The following is a 25,599-nucleotide window of genomic DNA, read 5'->3' on the forward strand; positions in this document are numbered from 1 at the left end:
AGCAGAGCACAATCCCCAAATACAAATGTAGATCTAATTTATTGGCCCCTCACCCCATCTCACCTGAATGTGGCTGGTGTGATTCACATTTCCCCCACAGTCATTCTGTATTTGTCGTCACTATTTTTGACCAAAAAAATTTAAAAATGCTGCTGCAGTGAAAAAAAAACAAAGCAAAAAATAGATTGATCTGTGCTTATAATACACTGTACTTTTCAAATGCAAAATAGCCCCTCGTGCATGTCTTCTAGACAGCTATTCTGTCAAGCCAGATCTAAAAACCCTAATAGAACAGGTGTCATAGGCTGGTGGTGTGTGGGGAGGTAAGAGCGTGCCCCATGATCCAGCTTTTGCTGGGCCACAAATTCCTACTTCTAGATCTGTTTACCCTTTTTTTTTAGTATTAATGAAGAAGCAGCTAAAATGTAGATGTCAAGAGATGGCACCAGATCATGCGCATAAAAAAGTGAAAAGTAGGGACACCCATTCTCTTTCCCTGGAAATCATTTTTTGTGTTTTGAAGCTGGTATGGAGTCACGCCACTCCTATAGTGTTTTTCACCCAAACTCCTCAAAAATATAGGACAAGTGGGCCTATGGAGTGCGGAGATGCAGATAGGCACCCACCAGGTAGCCTTGACATATTAATTTTCTCGTATGGTGGGCACATTTCAGGTCCTATAAGCGGTATAGGGCTAACGGGTTCTTGAGAGGGAATGTTGAAATAGCGTGTGTTGTTGGATCTATATGTATGTAGTTTTTCTAAAAAATAAGAGCAATATTTATTAAATTATTAAGCAGTGTCTGCAGCACACTGGCTGCCCTGTCGAAGCTAATGCGTAGCTGCAGTTCGCACTTACATACAGTGTATTGTCATGCACATAAGAAGGTAATTCAAGAGAAATCGTTAATAACTTGCATCTTTTTTTGCTGTATACGACCCCTTTGACACACAGTGTAGTGTATGAGTGCACGTGGTGTGATATTTACCAGTCGTTGCCACTGCAGTTTGGGAATATCAATATAATTCAGTGAATGTCCGATGGTTAAAAATGACGGTCTTGTTCGGTGCATGCTGCTTTAGGTGAACTGTTTTTCACGCTTGACAACTTTTCTCATTAACGTTAATAGCCTCGATTTGCTGAATGCAGACGGCGTTGTTTTGTTAACAAAACAAATGGGGTGAATGCAGATAATAGGCAGGCAAACTAACTCCCGTAAACAGGCAAGCGGACACGTGTATTCACTCAGTATTGCTGTGAGTGACTGCATTCGGCTCTTTCACGATATCCACATTCGCGCAATAAGTACATCTCCACTGTATATCTGCTTTTACATAAGATATACACACATATTCATTAAAGTGGTAGGAGGCCACGCGGCCCCCCTCCCTGGCCACAAATGGCCCCAAGGACCCTATTCCCCGAGGCCTAGACATAACTCAAGGGAGGGGAAGCCACTTGAAGAACCCCTGCCCGGCCCGATTTTGGCCCCCGGAGACGCCATTCCCCAGGGCACAGCCTTTAAAAATGTTTAATTTAAATGGATAAGGGGGGTAGTGCGACCCCCCCCCCCCTCCCTTCTCATACCGATTTTGGCCCAGGGGACCTCATCCCCCGGTGCCCGACCATGTCTCTTGGTGCTGGTTTCTGACCTAGCTTGAAACTTTCTGCTCGTTTCCCACCTTTATTTTGCTTTTCTGCTTGTTTCTCATCTTTATTCTGCCTCTTTCTGCTCCCTTCTGACCTTTATTTTGCCTCTTTCTGCTCATTGCTGACCTTTATTTTGCATCTTCCTGATCGTTTCTGACCTTTATTTTGCCTCTTGCTACTGGTTTCTGACCTCCATTTTTCCTTTTTGCTTGTTTCTGACCTTTATTCTGCTTCTTTTTTCTTCCTTCTGACCTTTATTTTGCCCCTCTCTGCTCATTGCTGACCTTTATTCTGCCTCTTTCTGCTTGTTTCTTACCTTTATTTTGGCTCTTTCTACTCGTTTCTGACCTTTATTCAGCCCCTTTTGCGCTCGTTTCTGACCTTTATTCTTTTCCCTCTTTCTGCTTGGTTCTCACCTTTATCTTGTTTTGCTGACCTTTATTTTGCCTGTTTCTGCTCATTTCTGATCTCTATTTTGCCTTTTTCTCCCCGCTGCTGGCCTTTATTTTGCCTCTTTCTGCCTGCTCGCTGTTGGCCTTTATTTTGCCTCTTTCTGCTTGTTTCTGATCTTAATTTTGCATCATTCTGCTTGTTTCTGACCTTTACTTTGCCTCTTTCTGCTTGTTTCTGACCTTCATTTTGACTCTTTCTGCATGTTTCTGATCTCTATTTTGACTCTTTCTGCTGGATTAGTACATTTTATTTTGCCTTTCTGCTAGTTTCTGATCTCTATTTTGTCTCTTTCTGCTCGTTGCTGGCTTTATTTTGCCTTTTTCTGCTCCTATATTTCTATTTATATAGGGAAGGGGGTGCAATCTTGACCCCGGGGACCCCATCCCTCGGGGCCCAGCCTTGTCTACTGGGTGCCCCAAGGCCCCCAATGTGTAAAGAGACCGTGGGGAAGCCTCCAGGGAGCCTGCGGTCCCAGCCGCTTGCGGGAGCCGACAATCCATCTGTTTTCCTGCACGCATATTTGCGTGCATGGAAACGGATTAAAACCCTGCTTTCTGCAAGCCTGAGATGTCTGATAGCTCCTGCTTGCAGAAAGCGGAGTTATGTTTGCTTTTGCATGGTGAGAGCTGTCAGCTCCCACCAAGCAAAAGCAAACAGCTACTTCCTGAGTTGGGGCACCTCGGCAGGTAGCAGGAGCGACCCTGGGGAGTGGTGGTCACCAGGGCCATAAATGGCTCCATGGTGGCAGTCTCCGGGGCTGTGGGGGGAGTGGCTGCGCGGTCCCCCTTATTTTGAATAAATTGCCCCGGGGAGGGTACAGTAACTGGGGCTGCGGAAGGCCGCGCAGGCCCCAGCATCATTTTACTGTAATTTGCCCTGGGAAGTTGGCAGTCCCTGGGCCGAGGGCGATCCGCCAGCATACATATTGTAGAGTACCCTGGGGAGGTGGCGATTCCCGGGGCTTTCATATACCTTATGAGGGGGTAGCTGTGCTCCCCCCCTTAATATTTTTGTAGTATGCCCTTCGGGACATGGACCACCTGGGGGCTCTAATTAAAACAAGCAGAGGAGACCGTGCTTTTTATAAATAAATTGTACCGCAGATTCGCAACACCTACCACGCATTTGTGGCAAAACATATTTAAAAAAAAATGTTTTTTGCCCTGCCTGGGTCCCTCTGAGACCCCCCAACAGGCCTACAGGGTCAGGGTATTCCTACCCTACCCCCATTCCCTTTTTTTAAAAACATTTTTTGTGGGACTTGGCAGAAGCCGAATCCCAAGATGGCTGCCAAAATCACACTGGATGAAGTGTTGGCAGCCAATCAGATTTCAGCACGGGGACTGTTGGCTCCTCGGAGGATCCACGTCCCTATGTATACAAATTTGAAATTATTTTAATAACTCCTCAACTACTTAACGATTTACACCAAATCAGAAAAAGACAATTCTCTGGACCAATATCTACCTTTCTGCCAAATTTGTTGTAATTTCGTTCAGCGATTTGGGCTATAGCTGTGTCTAAATTCCCAATGTGAAATTGCATTGGGAAAATGCGTTATGGGACCAACCTCCTTTTGAAACTTACGTGAGGATTAGTCAAACGGCGCCAAAGTAATTGTCAAAACAAAAAACGCTTTTCCTATGGAAACTAGGTCCTAACTATAACTACCTGCTAGCGACTGCCAGTAGGTAATATATTTACATATATATTTATGCCAGGTTTTTAAATAAACGGAGTCTTCAGAGCCCCGCCGCGTCCCCTTGTCTACTTTCACCAAAGGAGATTTGTTTTGCATATTTGGCGTGTTGCCACTGACACGCAAAGGGGACCCTTCCTCAAGCATCCAAGGTGTCAATGGCCACTTACCTGGATCGCCGCCCGTCTCCAGGAAGCAGTGAACCTGTTGTCTATGACAGACCATAACATATGGAGAGAACGCAGTTACTTGAACTAAGCGCCTCCAGGCGCGCTGCCAGCGGGGAAGAGGACGGTTGGAAGTGAGGGCGGAGACACCGTTTATTGTCCAGCTCTGTGTTAAGGTTTTAGCCTGAACCACATGACTCAGCCTCTCACTTGGAGTAATGCAATAACTAATGACTCAGCCTCTCACTTGGAGTAATGCAATAACTAGGCTGACAAGAACACTCACTAGCGCTACGGACCAACTGCATGCTGGGACTTGCAGTCTCTGAACAGCTTGAGTGCTCTTGATGTCACGTGAGTCAGGTGTGTCCCATACTACTTTAGGAGGATGGACTTACACAGAGTGAATTGAGACCCCAGAACACCCGAGGCATTTGAAAAAGGCTGTCGCCGAAACGCGTCATGCCGGGTTTTTAAATAAACGGAGTCTTCAGAGCCTCGCCGCGTCCCCTTGTCTACTTTCACCAAAGGAGATTTGTTTTGTGTATATATATATATATATATATATATATATATATATATATATATATATATATATATATGAGTAGATCCGTAAAGCTGCTGCGAACGCCACTCCACACCGTCACAGCATAAACGGACACGGACCAAAGTTCAGTGCTGATTATTTTATTTTGTGCCTTTCTGCCGCCATAACGTTTCGGCTCCTCCGAGCCTTGATCACATGACAACATGAACCAATTAAGAGTTGGCTTATAAAGTGACTGTGCAAATGTTCAAAACATCACGTGACTGCTTGCTAATAGATATAGACAACAGACTTGACATATATAACTGTGCAAAATAACGCAATTGAAGGTAGTTGACGCATGGCAATTAGAATTATAAATAATTTAAAAACCTAAATTGGTGAATACATCGAATAAATAAATTATTTAAAATCAATGTATATACAAATAGCAAACAGTTATATCAAGAATAAATAAAATAAATATTCTCTCTATTGTGTAGAATATCGCTGTTGCAAATGCTTAGCGCAACCACCTGAGTATATCCTAAAGGCATGGTGGTATCTACAAGTCTCTATTCATCTACGTATGACAGTTGTTTCACAGTTATATTGTAAGGATACATGGCTGAGGCAAAAGGACAACTGGAGGATCATGAGATAAAATCTTATAAGAATCCACGTCTAGTATAAGTTTAATGACAGTGTCCTAATTTAAAATTTATATCTGTAATATGGCCACAAAATATCCCTTCCCATGTGAAAACTTCAAAGGAACATATTTGCAGATACCATTGCAACAGCCTTGTTTCGTCATCTTTGTACCTAAATTGTCATTCACGGGATGAATCCCTGACGGTAACGCTGTAAGTGGGTCTGCTTAGAATGTCATATATATATAGTCACGTTAGAGATTGGTGTAAATGTGCAAAATGTGATGTGCAAATATATAAAGTGCATCCGTGAAATGTAAAAAAGTCAGAATATTTGAAAATGTGATAAAATAGCAAAGTTAATACTAATGTCACATAATAGGGGGAATACTCCAAACGAAATAATCTCTCGATTGCGTTAAAGGACATTGCCCTGCCAATCTGGTGACTAGAGATGGGTTCAAAGTAGACAAAATGTAAAAACATGTAAAAGATTCGTGTACAATACGTTAAAACCAAATAAGGGGCATAAGGAGATCAGTTTATCCACTCAACTGTCACTGCCTAGTTGTAGATAGTGGGTCATTATCTATAATCATTGTTATTGTATTCAGTAGTCCCCATTATTTGAGAAGACTGATAGATGTTATCATTGTGGATAATTGCTATATGGTGAGGGCCCTCACCAATGTATGCAGTACTATTGCGAGTGAGAACAAGAGAATTTAATGTCTAAGAGTGCCTAGTGTTTACTGGGTTCTGGTGTGACTTAATTGTTGAACACAGGTAAGTTCGAGTGGCACCCTGAAAGTGGACTGGCAGCAAAATCGGGGGAACAATCGAATACATGCATCAGAGAGAATCAAATTGTCTTCACTTAGAAAATTGAGTTGTTTAAAGAGAAATAAAAATATATGAATATATATATAGATATGCGAATTTGAAGGACCGTGAGATATCTTTGGGCCCTATCTAAGTGAGTGTAAATGTGTAGTGAAGGTACAACTGCCTGCCTAATGTTGGAATGTAATCAAGGTAGGCTAGTGTAAAGATCCTCTGTGATGTTCAATCCCCCAGGATGTTTTGAATCGAGTCGTAAAATGTATCGTGTTTCAAGTTGGCGGAGTCTGTGTTCTCTATCTCCTCCGCGTCTGCTTGCCGTCACTGCATCTATGACATAAAATTTTAAGCCCTTGTTGTCACTGTGGTGATACTCCTTAAAATGTCTGGCCACTGGATAAGTATTGTCCTCATTAGTTATAGCCCTGAGGTGTTGTAAAATACGCTTGTGTACGGCAAGTTTCGTACTGCCAACATATCTAAGTTGGCAGGGGCATTGTAAAACGTATATGGCGAATTCTGTTTTGCATGTTAAAACCTTGTCGATGGGATGTTCCCTGTCGCTAAAGCCATCTTTGTATGTTTTCATATTGGAACCATGGCTGCAAGATTTGCAGGTTTTACATTTAAAGAATCCGCTATTAGTCTGGAGCCATGTAGTTCTTTCAATTGTTTCGGGACTGGTATTGACCAAACGGTCCTTCATGGAGGGGGCCCTGCTGAAGGTGATAGATGCTTTGGGTGGAAGCGTAGGGCCAATGATGGGATCACTGAGAATAATAGGCCAGTTTCGATTGATGATTCTGTATAGGTCTGAGTGTTGTCTATTGTACCCTGTTATAATCCTAAAAGGACTTGGTGTTGTTGGTATCAAAGTGTTTGTAATGTTGGGTACCGTAGACTCAGGGGTTCTGTAGGTATCAAGAAGTTTTTGTCTATCTACTTGCATGCTTTTCATTATGGCACCATTGATGACCCGTGCACTGTAACCCCTCTCCAAGAATCGAATTTTGCTGGCTTGTTGTGCAAGCTCAAGATCAGATTGGCTACTGCATATTCTCCTTAATCTAAGCATCTCACCGTATGGGATACTGTGAATTAGATGGTTAGGATGTGCACTCCCTGCATGGAGGATGGTATTGCCAGCAGTTTGCTTCCTGTATAGCCTAGTTTGGATTGTATTGTTGGCTATGAATACCTCAGTGTCCAAAAAAGCTATGCTGGATTGACTCAAACTGGCAGTGAATTTAAGGTTGAATTGATTCACATTTAACATGGCAATGAAATTTTCTGCCTGTTCTTTGCTACCCCTCCAGACCACGAACAGATCGTCAATATACCTGTACCAGGCTATGACATTAGTGCTGAGAATTGACCTATGCTGGACCTTGAGGACCAGTTCCTCCCAAGCCCCCATGTGTAAACAGGCATAGCTTGGAGAGAAACTGGCCCCCATGGCTACACCTTGCAGTTGGCGGTACAGTAGATTGTTGTACATGAATATGTTGTTACATAAACAAAATTCCAGCATCTGCAGCAGCATAGAGTTGTGTTCTTGGTATTGTTCGGGCCTACGTGTGAGGTAATACTTCACTGCCGCTATGCCATCTGTATGGACAATACTGGTATAGAGTGCAGTCACATCTAATGTCAACATCCAGTCACCGTTCTCCCATGTGATCTGTTGGATTTTAAGTAAAAAGTCACCCGTGTCCTGTATATACGATTCAAGATTTTTTACGTGACTTTGTAAAAAATAATCAATATATTGTGAAGTCTTTTCCAACAGTCCCCCTCTTGCAGAGATGATGGGTCTGCCGGGGGGATTCTTTTCATCCTTATGGACCTTCGGTATGAAGTAGATCAATGGGGTAACTGGATTATTGTTCTTAAGAAATTTCAATTCGTCTTCCGAGATCATTTGGTTGTTTCTCCATCTGGTCAGTTTCTTGTAGAAATCTTGTTGTGTTGTTTTCAAAGTTGTAATATTGATGCGCTCATAGCATTGCCTGTCATTGAGCTGATTGTAGGCCTCTTTGTCATAATCAGCTCTTGTTTGTAGCACAATATTGCCTCCTTTGTCACTTCCTCGTATTATGATGTTTTTCTCTTTGCTGAGTTTGGTCACCAACGCTTCATACTGATAAGTGGTTCTGTTGTAGTGACATTTGTTTTTGATAATGCGCCTCTGGAGAGTTTTTAATTGAACAATGACATTCTCGTGAAAGATGTCTATTACATCGTGAGGCATTACAGGACTGAAGGTTGATGGTGCTCTGAAAGAGGTTATGGGTGCTGTTTGTTTAATGGGAAGTGTCGATGTCGCAGTTTGACTCGGGGTGTTAGAGTAACCCATTCCTTCAGTTTCCCAGAGTTCCAGAATGTCTTGGGAAAATCCTGCGTTTGTAGCCTCACCTATCTCCATGTCCGTAGAGATGGGGGCTGGCGTCTTCTTGGAGTTGTTCAGAAGGTGGAATTTGCGGAGTTTTAACTTTCTGACTGCTTTGTAGATATCTATTCTGGTAGAAGCATAGTTCAAGTTGGTTTGAGGAGCGAAGGAAAGACCCAATTTAAGAATATCCTGTTCCTTTTGAGTGAGGTTCATAGGGGTCAAGTTGACGATAGACCGATTGGAATCAAAATGCATTATTGCTTGTTGGTCTGCCATTGGCCCCTGCCTCTTCTTCTGTTGGGATAGGATGCCCCTCTTCCTCGCGTTGTTCCTCTGCCTGCGTTTGTAGTTGGTATGCTTTCGTTGTAGTTCTTTTGTGGCCTGGGTCTTAGCGATTGCATTCTCTCGTGGCATAAAAAACCAATTTCTTCAGCTGGGGAGGGTTTTACTATGCCACTTTGCATGTTAGCTCCACGCAGTTCAGAGTCAGAATCGTTCTCTCCTGCAGAACTGATATCAGATATCGTTGAATCTGCTTGATCTTTGTTTCTTGGTACCTTCGGTTTGGAATATGTCTTAGACAAAGGACCCCGCAGTACATCATATTTTTTAGAAAAGGTGAATATTTGGCCAAGTTCGTAATCGTTGCGGTCTCGCTGAAACTTGAAAGCTTTTCTTTCTCTGATCACCGATTCTTCTTTCTTTAATCTGACATTCATTTCATTGGTGAGTTTGTTTTTTTCTTCCGCTTCTCCCATTGTTTCCAATTCCTCCTGTATCGTAGCAATTTCCTTTAACAATTTGGCTCTGTCAATATCTGCGTATTTTATAAGGATTAAGGTAAGGCGCCTCGATGATTCTAGGTTGCTCTCCGCCCATTCCTTCATGAGGTCCGGATTTGGGTTTTCATAGCTTGGGGCCGTTAGAATTCTCAGCCCCCTTGGGATCCTGTTAACATCGATGTAGGCTTGTAGGGACTTGGATTCCCACCATTTACTTTGCTCATTTTTTAACTTTTTTTCTAATGTTTTGAACTTCTCTTTAAGTGTACTATTGCTTGTGTTGTCATTCGTATTGGGTCTTCCCCCTGCATTAGTGGCTAATGGCAGGCTGTCTGTAAACATCATAGCTGCTGCAGCCTCCCGCTCTTTCATGTTGTCGGCCGACATTGGCACTATTCCGTATATTATCAAGGCTCCTCTAACAGCTGGTTTAAATAACAAACTGCGTGCCTTGTGCACTGTGACTCTCCACCCCTGAATACCTTAAAGTGTGTGGCGCCTCGAAGCCTGGGTTCCTCCTCGCGGTATCGCGCGTCCTCCGACTCGTTATCCGCCGAAGCTTCCCATTCTCCGTACAGCGTGTTTACGTTTAGGTTCAGGGGGGTCAAACGCCGAACTCCTTCCGGAGACGTAGAAATCCAGGGAAACCAGGATGTAGTTCCGTATGCGGCGTTGTCCAAGTAGGAGAGGGTCCCGTGTTTTGGTCGTACGAAACAAATCGACCAAGAATATGAGTAGATCCGTAAAGCTGCTGCGAACGCCACTCCACACCGTCACAGCATAAACGGACACGGACCAAAGTTCAGTGCTGATTATTTTATTTTGTGCCTTTCTGCCGCCATAACGTTTCGGCTCCTCCGAGCCTTGATCACATGACAACATGAACCAATTAAGAGTTGGCTTATAAAGTGACTGTGCAAATGTTCAAAACATCACGTGACTGCTTGCTAATAGATATAGACAACAGACTTGACATATATAACTGTGCAAAATAACGCAATTGAAGGTAGTTGACGCATGGCAATTAGAATTATAAATAATTTAAAAACCTAAATTGGTGAATACATCGAATAAATAAATTATTTAAAATCAATGTATATACAAATAGCAAACAGTTATATCAAGAATAAATAAAATAAATATTCTCTCTATTGTGTAGAATATCGCTGTTGCAAATGCTTAGCGCAACCACCTGAGTATATCCTAAAGGCATGGTGGTATCTACAAGTCTCTACTCATCTACGTATGACAGTTGTTTCACAGTTATATTGTAAGGATACATGGCTGAGGCAAAAGGACAACTGGAGGATCATGAGATAAAATCTTATAAGAATCCACGTCTAGTATAAGTTTAATGACAGTGTCCTAATTTAAAATTTATATCTGTAATATGGCCACAAAATATCCCTTCCCATGTGAAAACTTCAAAGGAACATATTTGCAGATACCATTGCAACAGCCTTGTTTCATCATCTTTGTACCTAAATTGTCATTCACGGGATATATATATATATATATATATATATATATATATATATATATATATATATATTCACTGAAAAAACCATAGGTTTCACACATGTTATAGTTAGCTGGACATTACACTCGTACAAAACCATTGAAATTCCCCCGTTATAGTTAGTTCAGCTAACTATAACTCGCGCAACCGCAATCCACTGCTGATGACATCACATATTACATCACTCATGACATGCTCAGTGACGTCACTCATGACATCACTGATGACATCTCAAAGGACATCACTGATGACATCACTGATGACATCATCCAGTGAATATGTGTCTTTCTGAAAAATAAATATTTTTTATATATGCATATCTAAAGGTTAATGGAAGAATAAATGGGTAAATAAGTGTCTAAATGGATGTTTTTTTTGTAAAATTAATTGTATAACTGACTTTTTAACAGTATCTTAGTGAATTCAAGTATTAGTGAGTAATGTTTAAATATTTAAATATCTGTATCAGTGTCTCACTTTGTGTATAAGTGGCTGCATGGGTTGGTGAGTAGCTACATGAGTGTGTATATGGGTTATTAGTTCGTTTTTAGAGTATCAGTATGAGTGTCTGTATGGTTCAGTGGGGGATGTTACTTAGCGTATAGATGCATGAATGAGTGACTCACTGTTTGTATGTGTTTTGAAGACAGTATGTGAGCAGGACAGTATGGGTGGATGAGTGTGTGTATGGGTGAGTAAGAGAGTGAATGACTGTCTCAATAGTGTCTTTATGAGTAAGTCCATATGTTTTAAACTAGTATATGTGAGTATTGATGTATATAAGTGAGGATATATGATAGTGAGAGATTGGAAGAGTTCCTGTATAAATAAGTATGTGTTTCTATAAGTGAGTACATGTATGAGTGACTATATAGAAGTGTTGATGAATGAGTGGATGCGTATGTAGATTTTGGAATTACTGAATAGGTTGTTCTAACTGGTATTGGTATCTATAGTTTTCAAAACTTTAGTTTGTATTTTTCAATGTGTGTATCAAAGTTTATATTAGGATAAGAGGTGGTCTGCCACTCTTACACAATGATGATGTCATCAGTGATATCATTTGAGATGTCATCAGTGATGTCATGAGTGATGTCACTGAGCATGTCATGAGTGATGTAATATGTGACGTCATCAGCAGTGGATTGCGGTCGCGCGAGTTATAGTTAGCTGAACTAACTATAACGGGGGATTTTCAATGGTTTTGTACGAGTGAAATGTCCAGCTAACTATAACATGTGTGAAACCTATGGTTTTTTCAGTGAATTTGCAAGGTTTTTTAAATGCTAATTCCTAACTATAACGTGTGTGAAACCTATGGTTTTTTCAGTGAATTTTAAAGGTTTTTTAAATACTAATTCCTAACTATAACGTGTGTGAAACCTATGGTTTTTTCAGTGAATTTGCAAGGTTTTTTAAATGCTAATTCCTAACTATAACGTGTGTGAAACCTATGGTTTTTTCAGTGAATTTCAAAGGCTTTTTAAATGCTAATTTATGAATGTATTATTATATTTTTTAAATATTTATTTTACAATAAGTATATAGTTATAGATTGACTGTATCCTGTAATATGGAATGGCTCAGCTCTTTTTTTTTTTTAATTTGGATAAAGTTGAACAGCATAGTTAATATCTTCTATAAACTTATAAACAGTTTAATTTTTTTTTTGTAATTTTTTTTTTAGGGTTTTTGACGGTGCGCGCACCGTGCGCGCACGAATACGTGCTCCGTGTGCGCATGCCTACCTGCTCCGTGTGCGCATGCGTACATCGTGCGTGCTCCGTGCGCGCGTGCTCCGTACGCGCATGCGTGCGTGCTCCGTACGCGCATGCGCGAGTGCTCCGTATGCGCATGCGCGCGTGATCCGTACGCGCCTGCTCCGTACGGCAAGTCATGTGATTACGAAATAACACTTTTCATTGGTTCATAGTAGTTTCAGTTCAAGAATCTTCCAACACCTCACCCACTCCCCTCATTATTTCTTCTGATTCCCTGGGAGAAGGAGCTGAGCAGCTTTTCCAGTACTCCAGTACTTGAAAATGGCAGAGCAGCAGTCATCTTCTGGGAGTGAGGAGGAGACCTTTGTGCCACCAAGACAGAGGAAACAAAAAGACTCATTTATTTGGAAATATTTTACTTTTCCAGAGGGCCAGAAGAAGGTGAATGCTCCTAAAGTCACCTGCACTGTTTGTGGAGTGGTCTTATCAAGAGGAGATCCTAAAAAAAATACTCTTATAGTATCTACTCTATGTTAAGGCACTTTAGTGGAGTACATCCTGTGGCTTATGCTCGGGAGTGTACTCGAGCTGCAAGAGACAACCCTCCAGCAGCTCAGCCAGCAGCTCAGCCGAGCACTTCATCTGCGGCCGCAGCTTCACCTTCTTCTCGACCTCTGGATATCCACCCTCTGTTCCAGAGGGTTCATATACGGTGCGATATGTGCAATGCTGTTCTCTCTTATGGTGACACCAGCATTAACCTAATAGAGACCAAGATACAGCAGCACACATGCCCCACCCCATAATTTTTTTTTTTTTTGTTCCTTTGTTCCTCAATTAACACAACGGCTCTTTTTAGAGCCAACCAACATCTAAACACTTGCACTTGATGTTTAATTCTATTTTTTTTAATGATTTTTTTCTGCCGTGCGTGCACCGTGCGCGCACCCCGCGATTTTTTGAAAAAAAAATAAATGTTTTTTTTACCCTTCGGGGTCCTTCAGGGACCCCCTGACAAAGGCTAGGGGGTCAGGAACTCTCTACCCTGCCCCCTTTTCACGTTCTCCACCTTTCTTTTTCCCTGTCACACACACAACACACAAAATGGCAGCCGACACTTCCTGATTTCGACCGATTCGAATGTTGACTGACATGTAACCTCCAATCAGAATTACGCTCGAGCATGTTATGGTGCGCGCACCGTGAGCGCCCGGTGCGCGGCTATAGATATTTATGTACTTTTAACTGCAATTTTCTCAGGAACTACTGAACAGATTGACACCATATATGCAAAAGGCACATGCCTGACCTAAGGACTACCTCTTTGCCAAATTTCAACTAATTCTGTTCAGCCGTGCGGGCTGTACCTTCGACTAAAGGTCCTATGGGAAAATGCATGGGAAAAACTCGTTTTGGGACCCCCCTTTTTTCTCAGCCCCCGCTTGACAAATCACCCCGAGACTTTCAGCGTAGGAGCTGAGCGGAACGCCCCATTAGTTTTGAAAATTTTGCGAGCATTCGTCAACCGGCGCCAAACTTATTCAAAATAGAATTTTGAGATTTCCTATGGAAACTCGGTCCTAACTATTACTATCTACTGGCGACCGCCAGTAGATAATATATATATATATATAACATAGACATTTAGACCATGCTTGTTTTCATACAATGCGTGGCTTCATACATAAACTGCTCACAAACAAAATAGTCTTTGGACAGTCAACAAGGTCAGCAGCCAATGCCTGGCCTATTGGCTTTGCCAGGGCTTGTTCTACGGTCCTAAGTGAGAGGGTTTACTGACCCCCTCCACTTTAGAAAATCTGCTCAGTTCTTCCACAGCTGGTTGTGGGTGGTGTTTGTGTGTAATATTTGTGGTATGTGTGTCATTATGCTATATATATGGTGTTCTGTATGAGGTTCCTCCTGGTTGGGTTTATATCGTAATTGCCGTCTCCCATGCAAAGTTCTGTCGCCTGTCTTGGAGGGCTCAGAAAATTCACACTAACAACCTGCCGGGTCTAGACATCTGCACTGTATAAAGCAAGCCTCATAAACTCACAAAAATGTTACCAGGTCTGCAGGTCTAATGATTTGAATAATCTACTCAACCTAACTGTAATGCACTTGACTCATAAACTGGTCTCAAATTGTGTGATCTTAGGCAAATATTTTATTTCTCGGTGTCCCCCTTTTCTTCATTATCATGTATGAGAGTGCCTTCAAATATGTGACTTCAGCATGTCTGATATACAAAAACCCTTTTGCTTGATTTAATAGACCAAATGTTTGATGCATGTATAATAAAAATCTAGCCCATATATATAATACAAATGACCCCTGACTTGCTTCTTTGTTCACCAATAGCATTGTTATCAGGGCGGGGGAAGGAATGTTTTCTCAGTTCATGTTTAAAAACTCACTTTTAATAAATATATAACTGATGTGGTAGCACACTATCATATACAGACCGCACATTTCCATTGAACAAGCGTTCCTAATGAATGCAGTTTTACTGATAAAACTATATAGGGTCCAAATAATAATGTGTGGAAATCGGGTTTCAGCAAATATATATAATTTGCACATCACCAAGTAAAGTGTTTCGATCTCATTGAAATTTGTCTTTCCATCACACTTCAGAATTACAAAAAAATGCTTTCTTAACTGCTGAAATATATTTTGAAATGTTTGTACAGTTTATTTACAAGCTATTTAAATGTTGTCTCTTATAAACAAAAACAATACATCCTACAGCCTTCATTTCACGCTGCCTGTACCCCAGCACCATTGTCAGGTAGTTCACTTTACTTTTCTTTCTCTGACTGCACAGTTGGAGGATTTTGAAAATGCCAATCTCCAGGAAAAAAATCAGCAGTTTGTAAGAAGATATAAGCTGACATTTCACATCTGTCTTTGAATGCACCGCAAATGTGACAAGATAAAAACAAGATTTAAAGGCCTATATCTGTGTCACTCATTCACTTTCTGAATAAACAGAATACTGGTTCATTTCCAGCTTCAGCTCTCTCACCATATAGGGTCAGTAGGCCCTAAAAATAGCTCACCCTGGTAAAGTTTGACTCGCCATAGCGACTGGGCGAGTAGATTTCTTCAGGCCTGTAAAGGACTGACTAAAACCGTTTGGGTGTCTGAGCAGCCTTGACCCTAAATCTGCTCACTGGTCAAGGGCAGACTGGCCTATACGGCAAGCAGGCAGTGCCCAAGGGGCTAGACTGACAGGTCAGTGTGTGGGCCGTTTTTCGGCTGTATGTGGGCCTGTTTTTTTGGCTGTTTGAGGGTCTGCTTTATGGTCTGCTAGCCCGGTTTTTAATGTTGATTTATCTGATATTAAAATAAACATTACCTGCAGCAAGCACAAATGTTCATAACTGTCCCAGTGTGCAAACACAGCACACTTTTGTAACTATCTAATTCAGCAATGGGGAGCCCACTTTTATTCTGGTGCCTGGGCTTATTTCCTGTCCCAGACCGACCCGGCCATTGGTGCTCCTCAGTATGTCCAAACTGTGTCTTTCCAATTTTCATCAAGATTACAGTATTTTTGTGCTGTTTACCGTTGTGGCTAGCTGAAAGGAAGCACTAATCAAGCAGAGAAAGGTGCAGCAATTTTAATCAGCTTCCACTGCAACATCCACAGGCTACCCCAACCTGGCAGCAACACCCAGGCTTACAACACCAACAAGATTCCTATCCCCAAAAGTCCACATAGACATTCCCTTAAAATATATATACTGTGAGCAGAACACAAAAACACAAGTTTTACATCATCAGCTGGGAGAGATTTCGGACCAGTACCAGAACTTGGAAGTTCCTAATCCTCTGCGAAGCCCTGCCCCTGTGCCCTGACCATAAGACAAGGGGCCAGATGTATGAATGTTTAGGTTAGCGATTTCCAAATAGCAATTTTTTTCCGAAACACTATTTGGTAATCGCTATTCTTAATGTATGAAAGTTTTCAATTTAATTTAGTGATTTCTCTTGGGTTGCAAATAGACCTAACTCATTAATTCTAGTGAGGTCGTTGCAGTTTGCGACCCATTAGGAATGAGTCATTACAGGGATGGTGGCCTACTAGGGTCAGCAGACCACCATGTCTATGACTGCTTCTAAATAAAGCCTTTATTTGGGAAATGCAACTCGTTTTCCTTAAAGGAAAACGAGATGTGTTCAAAAAACCAAAAATTAAACTTTTTACTTTCCTTTTTTAAGAATAGGCAGTGGTCTGCCTACTCATAAAAATTCTTTTCATATATTTCATAAAAATATATACATATTTTTACATCCTCAAAGGGGAAGGGGCTTCCCTTTTGCATCTCCAGCTCCAGCATTTGGCCACAAAACATTAATACATACCACAAGGAATTACAGTTGGGGGGGGGGGGGATGCCCTAAACATGCTCCTTCCAAATATCGAGTCTTTATTATTTTCTAAATCCAATTAGCGGTTCCATAGTGTTACTCAATCACTAAATGCGTTTAGTACATATTTGTACTAGCCATTTAGCAGTCGCACATCCTCTGTTTTAGCGAATCACAGGCTTTGCGGGCGCCAAATAACTTCATACATCTGGCACAAAATGATGGACTTTCTACGAGGGAAGGAACAACCATGATCTGGGTCCAGCTTACTGAGACCTTCATGGTGAATGACTCCAGGAAGTGAGCTGCTCAGGAGCCACTATAGTCTCCAGCACAACTGGGTGTGTTTAACCTGAATGGCAGGCATCCTTTGTTTGTGACTGATGTGCTTGTATCATCAAAGTAATACATCTGTTGATCAGCCAACGCTGCATTTTGACCCATTTTAATTTGTGGCAGCTTATAGTGCTGATTTGTCCTATTTTCAGGAGATAGAAAGGGCTTCCCTTTTCACCGGAGGTCTTTTGGAAGTGCCCCCATGGCCAAGACTGGTTCCCCCGGTTCAAGAAGCGCGTGAACTATCTCCCTAAAAAGTTACATTTTGGAGATACCGACATTTGATGTCCAGGTTGACCCTAACCCTAATGGAGCTGATATGACCCGGTGGGTGATCCAGGTCCCACAAGAGCCCTTCAACTGGAATTTTGTTTAGGACAACCTATAGCCTCCTAAAGTTGGATTCCCCCGAGGGTATCTATTGGAATTGCCAGACCAATTCTCTGCACCTATAGCCTCCTTCCTAGTGTCTTTAGAACAGAATTTGGTAAAATAGATGTCTTCAGGCTATGTCTCATTCCCACTTTTTCAACCTCTATATGCTTTTGTATGCTTATTAGTAGGGCACTAAGTGACTAGAGACACTCCTCAGTGAACTATACACCAGCCAGTAGTCCCCTCTGAATTTGTGGATTGGGATTTAGTTCATGTGTGGATTGGTGGAGCACTGGCTCAGAGTCACTGAGCTATTCACCTTGAAACCAGAGCGGCTGTAGTAACAACACTAGGCATATTTCAACACTAAAGATGCAGTGTAGCAGTTATATTATAAGGGTCTCTACTATGACATCGAGACTAGGGTATTTACAAGTGTCCTAACACATAGTCATCTACCTATGACATTTGTTCATCGCAGTTCCCTGCCTATGTAATTGAACATACATTTAATACCAAACTTTATTAGTATTTCAGCTTAGCAAGATCAGTAATTAACTTGGACACACAAAAAATTGAGCATCACAAATTCAATGTATTGATATATTCAAATGTTTTTAATTGTCCCATAATAACATGACAAACCAAGGTCACTGAGAAGAACTGGGATGTGCAGATATTTTCCATGAATTTCAAATCTTCAGTAGGGCCTTCTGGTTTTGTTTGGTGGGGCTAATTTAAATTGCCCTGCTTTTCTCACGTATTTATAATGATCTATCATTTTTAAATGTAATATCTCTGACTGTAAATTCATTTTATAGGGTGTGATTACTGTGTTTGTTCTCGAGTTCCTAACCTCTGATCAACTCCTTGACTGCTCAAGCAGGTTGCCCTTGAAGTGTCATGAGTAAAACAGCAGTAATTATATATATATAATTGACCTACAGTAATGTTTGAGTCCCTGGGAGACCAGTGGTAAGTGACGGTACCATCACCGTCCTGGCTATTAACCATTGACTATCGTATAAGTATCTGAACAATGTAAGATCAAAAACATAAATGTATGCAGAACTCACAATAGGTCTTCATACTCTGGTTTGTAAGCTAAAATGTAATTGATAATTTTAAGTGCTGATATCCTCTGGTGCCTATGAGTTTTCAGTCAGGTAAGTCGTATGCACGAACCGTACCACATTGAGGGAAGTGGGCATGTCTGAAGATTTTTCCAAAGGTTTCCTACCTCAAAAAGTTTTTAGAAAAATGGGCCCAAAGCTTGCTTCCTAACAGACAATCATTCAAAGAAATTGTCTATATGGCATTACATTTTAAAGACAGTTTTGAAGGGGAACTAATGAAAATTCAAAATAATTTGGGATCTGCTAACTGACACTGACTCTTGTGGCAGTCCCTCCCAAGCACTTTAAAAAAAAAAAACTTTGGCAAAACAATGTTTATATCGCTGTTTTCCAAAGAAGTTAGCTGTTAGTTTGGATATCTGGGCATGCAGTTTCTTATGATCTATTGTAATAGTTCGACATTTATAAAATCATCTTCTTTTACTCTGGCCTCCCATTTCCTTTTCAATTCTTCTTGTCCAAGTAGATTCTCAACTGTATTGTAAGACTTGAATCTGCTTGGAGGGACAGAATAGGAAATTGAAAGTTTTCACAGCTCTCCTTATGTCAGGCCCTCAAGTTTCATTGTCACATAGCAAAGCGTATGTTCAAGTTATGGAGATTTAGGATCCATATGCCGAGTGGTTATAAGATCTACTTGCAAAGTGGAATAGATGGGTCTTCTTGTTTTTCAGAACTTCAGAAAATTCTGTGAGTATTATGAGTGAGATCAAAAGGGATGGCCTTTGTAAGCTTAGGGATCTGCCACCAAAAGGGATTTACTCTGGATGGCAGACAGACATTCGGCTTTGGCAGTCTGATTTTAGCCATGTGGTCTGTGTGTGTGGCCTCAAAATGGTTTGTGGGTTAGGAGCAGGATGTTGATGTCAGCACATTATTTTGTCTGGGGGACTCAGTGATATGGCCCAATATATTTAAACCAAGTATGATAAGGGTGTCATAGTTGTGGCTTGCTGCTAGGTGTTGAGGTTTGTAGCCCAGAGCCTTGCATAGCTGGATAAAGTGAGTCTGGGTGTGACAACTGCAATTAGTAATAAAATCGTGTGGTGCAGCTGTAGGTGGGGAAGGTCCTGTATGGTAAAAAGAAGTCTGTGATCTCTGTCACTTATTACACAAAATACAAGTTGGCATGTATGGTTTTCCTAAAGATACAGCCATGCATTCTAAGGGTCAGGGTCAAGGGCATTAAGTAAAGTCAATTGGTATTTTAGGAAATATGAGTTTTACGTGCAAGTGGGATATATCATCCTCGCCCAGTAAAGTTGTTCAATGTGCCACGAGTGGGTCATAGAAGCGATTCCCCATGTACTATTCATCTGTTCTGCCTATTACCCTTCTCGAAAGAGATGGATACTCCAATTATGTTGCCCTTTGGGTTTTAGAAACTTCATTCCAGCCTTAAAAATAATATGCACTGACACCTTGCCTGCTGGAGTAATTGTTTATACTGTGTGAGTTAACAGGAAACATGTATGACTGGACTTTTAGGTTACTTATTTTTAGCATTATCAGGTGATTTAATTGTGTACTTATTAATTGTTCTGTACATTTTAACATTCTCTAGTATTTAAGTTTTTATGTATGCTGTAAATTGTTTTAAGATGTGTTTTATGGGGTTTATCCCCGAATAAATAGAATGGTGAAGTAAAGTCAGTTAACTAGTGCAGATCTAGGAGGGTGACTTTAAACATCAAAAGCATTTGGTCAGAGTGCATTTTCATTTGTCATGTCCTGGGTGTGTGCAGAGCAACCAGCAAGACGCTGAGGTCTGAGTGTTGTTGACATACACCTGGAGGCCAATCTTGTATCAGCAATGTGTGCAAATCGTACCATCCAGGTGTTGATCTGGGTTGCATATGGGGAGAGCCTTGTGGCACCCTACGTGTTATATTTGATTTTGAGAACATAGTGTCTCTTTGTGACTATAATGAGCAATTAAGTATGTACAAGATTAGAGAGACGTTCCATCAACATCCATGAAGTCCGTCCTGCAGTGATGGAAAATACAGTGGCTAACTGTATAGAAGGTCGGAGATAAATCCATTATTATCAATGCACACTTTGCCCTGTTCTCTGGACTCTAGCAGCTTTTCTCTGATGACCCAGAGAGTAGTTTCAGTACCTCAGTGACATTGGAAGCCAGACTTGTAATCACTGAGTAGCCCAGTCTGTTAGAGTAGACAAAGACCTGAATGTTACCACACTTTCTAGTGATTTGGCTGCACAGGGTGGGCCCAAGTTAGACCTGAAGTTCGATAGGACACCTCGTCTAGAGAGGGCGTTTTATGACTGGGTGATGACAGTCTCCTTGTACTTACATGGGATAATGCTCTCGAAGAGACATGCTTACGAGTTAAGTAAGGATGGTTATGCAAGCCGAGAGATCCAGTGTCACTTCTGTGAAGGTGCATATGAGTGTTTAAATCCAATAAGAGTTTTAGCAGTGTAGAATTCTGAGATTGGAGTGAAAACTGAGAGCTATCACAGAATTCGGAACAAGGTTGGTAGGTAGAAGTAAAGGTTAATAAAGTTGGTTTATAAATTGGCCCAGGGGAATACAGTTTTCTCCCAGAAGTGTTGAATTATTAAAATTCTCACTATAGCAGAGTGTTTATTACAATAGAGGTGTAATCAAGGAGCCGAACAGGTCTGGGCAAGTATTGTGAGCTCACTAGAAATGTGTAACTGTTCCTTGTATGAATCGTCCGCTTTAGTAATACTGTTGTAAAAATATGCTGCACGGAATTTTAGATCAGCTAGCCTATGGCCTTGGTGCATATGGCAGGCTGTGAGATCAGAAAAGTCTGTGGTTTTCCTCTAGAAACGTTATGGTTGTTCGCATTTGCAATGTGGTGGTTGCCTTTGAGCCATTTGTTGGCCCTCAGTTTGCTGGGTTTAGGTCTACTGCATTTCAAAAGTGCCACCAGGTCCAGGGCTTGATGTACCCTATTTGAGAGGCAAACTGATCGGAAGGAACTACTTGAAGAAGACCTGGTTGGGTTTCCTAACCCAAAAGTGTGATTAGTGTTAGGACAGTAGTGGAGCTTGTTAGCTCTCTTAAAAAATGTAATGGGGGTGTCTGATCCATTGAGTTGAGGTACACTACTTGGAACTGAGAGAAACAGTAAATCAAGTCTGTGGGCAACTTCGTAAGAGTTGCTGAGCGGGCCATGTGAAAACTAGGCTATCTGTATCTATAATGACAGTGTTTTAAGATTGATTGCAGGTACTGCTCTAGATCACTGAGCTGTGCTCGAAAAGCTACTTGGTGTATCAGAGAGAAGAAGATGATTGTTGTTGTGAAGGAGATAGTGGGCTTCATCTTGCTTTTTGACTACAATTTGCTTGACGAAGGCATGGCTTTGCTGTGTGATCTTGTATTTGGTAGCATCTGACAAGATGAGTGCTTTCCTGTTAAATGTACCAGTGTTTCTGTTTCGCCCAGGATGTGGTGGTATCATGAATGCTGATCATCTTGTTGGTGCTGAAGAAACTTTCAGATGGTGACCTCTGGCAGTAGGGCCCTCCAGAGAGTAGGGTCAGGACACAACATTGTGATGCCTAATGGTTTCCTTATATTGGCTAGTGGCTGATTTGGAGTATTTTTGCATGGGGGCTAGAGTTTGTACCTGCTGCTTGCCTGGTCTAAGTAGGGCATATGTGGAAAGGTTTTGAACAGCGTTGAATAAGGGGTTCTTCTTTAAAGATCAGTGTGGTTGAGGGGGTCATGAACTGCCTCAGCAGAAGTTATCTGATAACATGGATGGCAACAACAAAGTGCTATTAGCACTGGGGAAATTATTTACAAAGTTTAGTAATTATTGATATCAAATCAGCATGAAAAAACATTCAAGTATATGCCCAAAATACATTGAATATGTTCTCATTTTGCCTCAGAATATCAGCTTGTCACTTTGTCCCAAACACTGACTGCCAACCCACGCTCTTAACCAGCGCAGCAGCTTGTAAGTTTTGTAGTAACGTTTTGTTTGTGTGGAAAGTACAGCAGTAGGAATGCTTCTTTATACGCCTGGGAAAGTGACTGCTTTATATGGCTGCCATTTCGTGGCAGGAACAGTTCTACATGTTCAACTATAGCTTCATATGTCCAGGAATGGGACGTTTATGCCCGTGCACAACCTTAAGCTTTCAGATGCAGCTTAAGGATAGCCTGATAGTTCAGGTACTGCCACACAATCCTAAGTAATGCCTCATGTGAGCTTGCACTGCTGTCCTATCATAGGAAGAGCCTCAAACACCCTTGGGAGGCTGATTTGCCCGCTCTGTATCAGATGGAAAGCTTCAACTATCCTATGCCCAGGTCATTCATCCTGCACCCACATACTATCTCATATACAGAGTTGCATAAGGTTAAACAGCACTTACAGCATCATTGCCCGGGAGCAACTGTCATATGCTTGAGTTATCAACTAAAACACCCAGGAACTCCCTCATATGCCCAAGCATAGCCTGACATGCTCAGGAACAACCGTGATACACCCCTGGACAGCCTCACTTGCCCAGTCATAGTTTCCTTTGGTTAAGTTCAACTATTGTCACTCAACAGTACAACTTAGCTCCCTAAATGGGAGGTTTGATAGGAGTGTATATTGAAATCACAATTTATGGTTTGGAAAAAATAGACTTCATTCACATTTAGTGGCATGCTTCATCATTGGGCTCTTCATCCGGGCATGAATTCTGTCATGTTAGGATACACCATACAGATGGTAGCACTTAATATTTTGTGAAAGGGATCCGAGGTCGTACTTTATTGCATTTGGGTTTTTTTCAGACAAGATTAAAAATATGGGAAAGGGAAATTAGTATTCTACCATCATAATTCTTATTCAACATGTTTCAGCCTTTTTAATTTCCACTAAAGTCAAGAGGCTTTCATCAGTTTATAGTTGACACAAAAACCAACTATACAAAACAAGAGCATGATAAGGTAATAGCTCAGTTCATGGTCTCAGGTTTTTTCCCTGTTCTCAAGGATAAGAGACTTCATCAGAGAGGAGAGCAGTGCTTAATTTGTCCCGGTGATTTCCAGTGCTCGCCACCGGCATTTAATTGTCAGCACCGGTTCTAGTGACAGTCCACCACATGGTGGCGCGATCTTTTTTAAATATTGAGATGAGCACAACAACCGGGTTTATTAAGTCACTATACACGAGATTGATGCCCCCGTTGTTTGCATCTCTCCTTGCTGGTCATGTGTGACTACAGGGAGATATTCCTCTCTCATCTCTGATGAGGCCTCTTGACCTTGGGTACAGGATAAAATCCTGACACCAGATACAGAGTGATTGTCTTTGCATGATTTTGTTTGTTCTGTTGGTTTATGTGTTGACTATACCAGGATCACTGAAATGACACACACAGTCTTATGCAAGCCTCTTGACCTCAGTGACAATTAAAAAGGCAGAAACTTGTTGACCAAGAATTAGGTAGTGGGGTGCTAATTTCCCTTCACCATCGGAGACCACATTCACATGCACTGCATCACTTCCTGTGTACATCCTCACATGTTTACTTACGCTATTGTAAAAACATACACTTCCATACTCCCACCATTGCTTACCTATGGCTCTTCTGCTGGCTTGCGTCCTCTTGCTATAAGGCTTTTCATAGTGCAGGGCCTTGGCCGTGCTGCCTGCTGCTCTTCTCCCTCTCTGTGGGAATGGTCAGCCAGGGCAAGGAACAACAGGACCATTGGAATCCAGCCCACCAAACTTTCTGCTAAAATAGTGATAACTAATGCAGGATCATGATTGGATATTAGGCCGCATATATGGATTTGGTGATGGTTTGCTATTTTGATAAACTGAGTATGTGACGTACACATGCAACTTGATAAACACCGCTTTACTTTAGCTTGGGATGCAGGCTTTAGACATGGTATCAAACCTAGCACTCTGTAAACTAATTTAGCTGATAAAGCACAAATGTATATGTGTTGTGACTGGGCTATAAGCCTTGTGTTTATAAGTTGATAATGAACATGAGTTTCTTACCATTTAGTATATCCTCACGTCCTCTGCACCTTGCGTTTTATTAATGGGTAATATATGTGCGTATATAACACATTTACTTTATCCATTTTGGAGAGGGGCTTTGGGAGAGTGGAGGCCCCACCAATCCGAACTGGTCTTACATTCCCTTCCTATACTGTGTTTAAAAGTTGTGGTGACTACAGAAAGGTACCCCAGGTCCTCCTCAGTTGGGGGTCTAGTGACCCATCTGTCATACCTTTGCCTAAGAAAGTGGTTTGAATTACACATTGCTTAACCTTTAAAATGGTGCGGATTTTAATGTGCGTACATAGCTACCTAAATGTTTGCGTTTTTTGTGGTTCAGCCCAACTGTATTCTTCCTATCAATAACAATAATTAAATGACCAGTTAAATGAACTGCATATTAATGTTTTATTAAGCACTGCAATCAGCTTGGCCACAGACAGAGCTGCAGTTTCCCTTATATCAGCGCACCAGTACATAAGGATTTCTTTCTTCTATATTTTGCAGGTGTAATGCACTCACCAGGCTTTGAAGGGAACAGCAACATTAGTTTCCAGACGCTTCTAAATGCAGATAGCCTCTACATGGTTTCTTATCACACACTTCTTCTAAATTTGAAGCTCTCCAACTATGACTACTACAAGAAGAAACCTTCCCTGGCACCGGTGACTTTGGTAAATGATCAACATTACTTGTCTTTAGTAGATACAGGAAAGAGGCTTGTTTATTTTAGTTTGGATATATTTACAAAAAAGGTGTGCCCACACATGAGAAGTCCAAATTAAAAATGTATCTTGTTTCTATCCAAATATTTGTCTATTTTCTTCTGATGCATAATTCTCCCTCAGATTCCTCTTCTTTTGAACATCACCAGGCATCAGACTGGATCCAGAAATGTTTGCCATATGAAGTCACTGGAGCCATATAGCACCACCCTAGCACACGGATG

At 41.4% G+C, this 25,599-nt stretch overlaps 1 protein-coding gene across 4 annotated transcripts in view; it reads left to right on the forward strand.

Annotated features, from left to right (window-relative positions):
* ARFGEF3 (ARFGEF family member 3) overlaps positions 1-25,599 on the forward strand; it is a 515,806-nt gene that overhangs the window by 249,884 nt on the left and 240,323 nt on the right. For all 4 annotated transcript variants that reach the window (XM_085612422.1, XM_085612423.1, XM_085612424.1 and 1 more), the window contains one exon: positions 25,158-25,324. In XM_085612422.1, coding sequence (XP_085468548.1) covers positions 25,158-25,324 — 167 coding nt within the window. The remainder of the gene's footprint in view (positions 1-25,157; positions 25,325-25,599) is intronic.

This window comes from Triturus cristatus, chromosome 6 (assembly GCF_964204655.1).
Source record: "Triturus cristatus chromosome 6, aTriCri1.1, whole genome shotgun sequence".
Taxonomy (NCBI): Eukaryota; Metazoa; Chordata; class Amphibia; order Caudata; family Salamandridae; genus Triturus; species Triturus cristatus.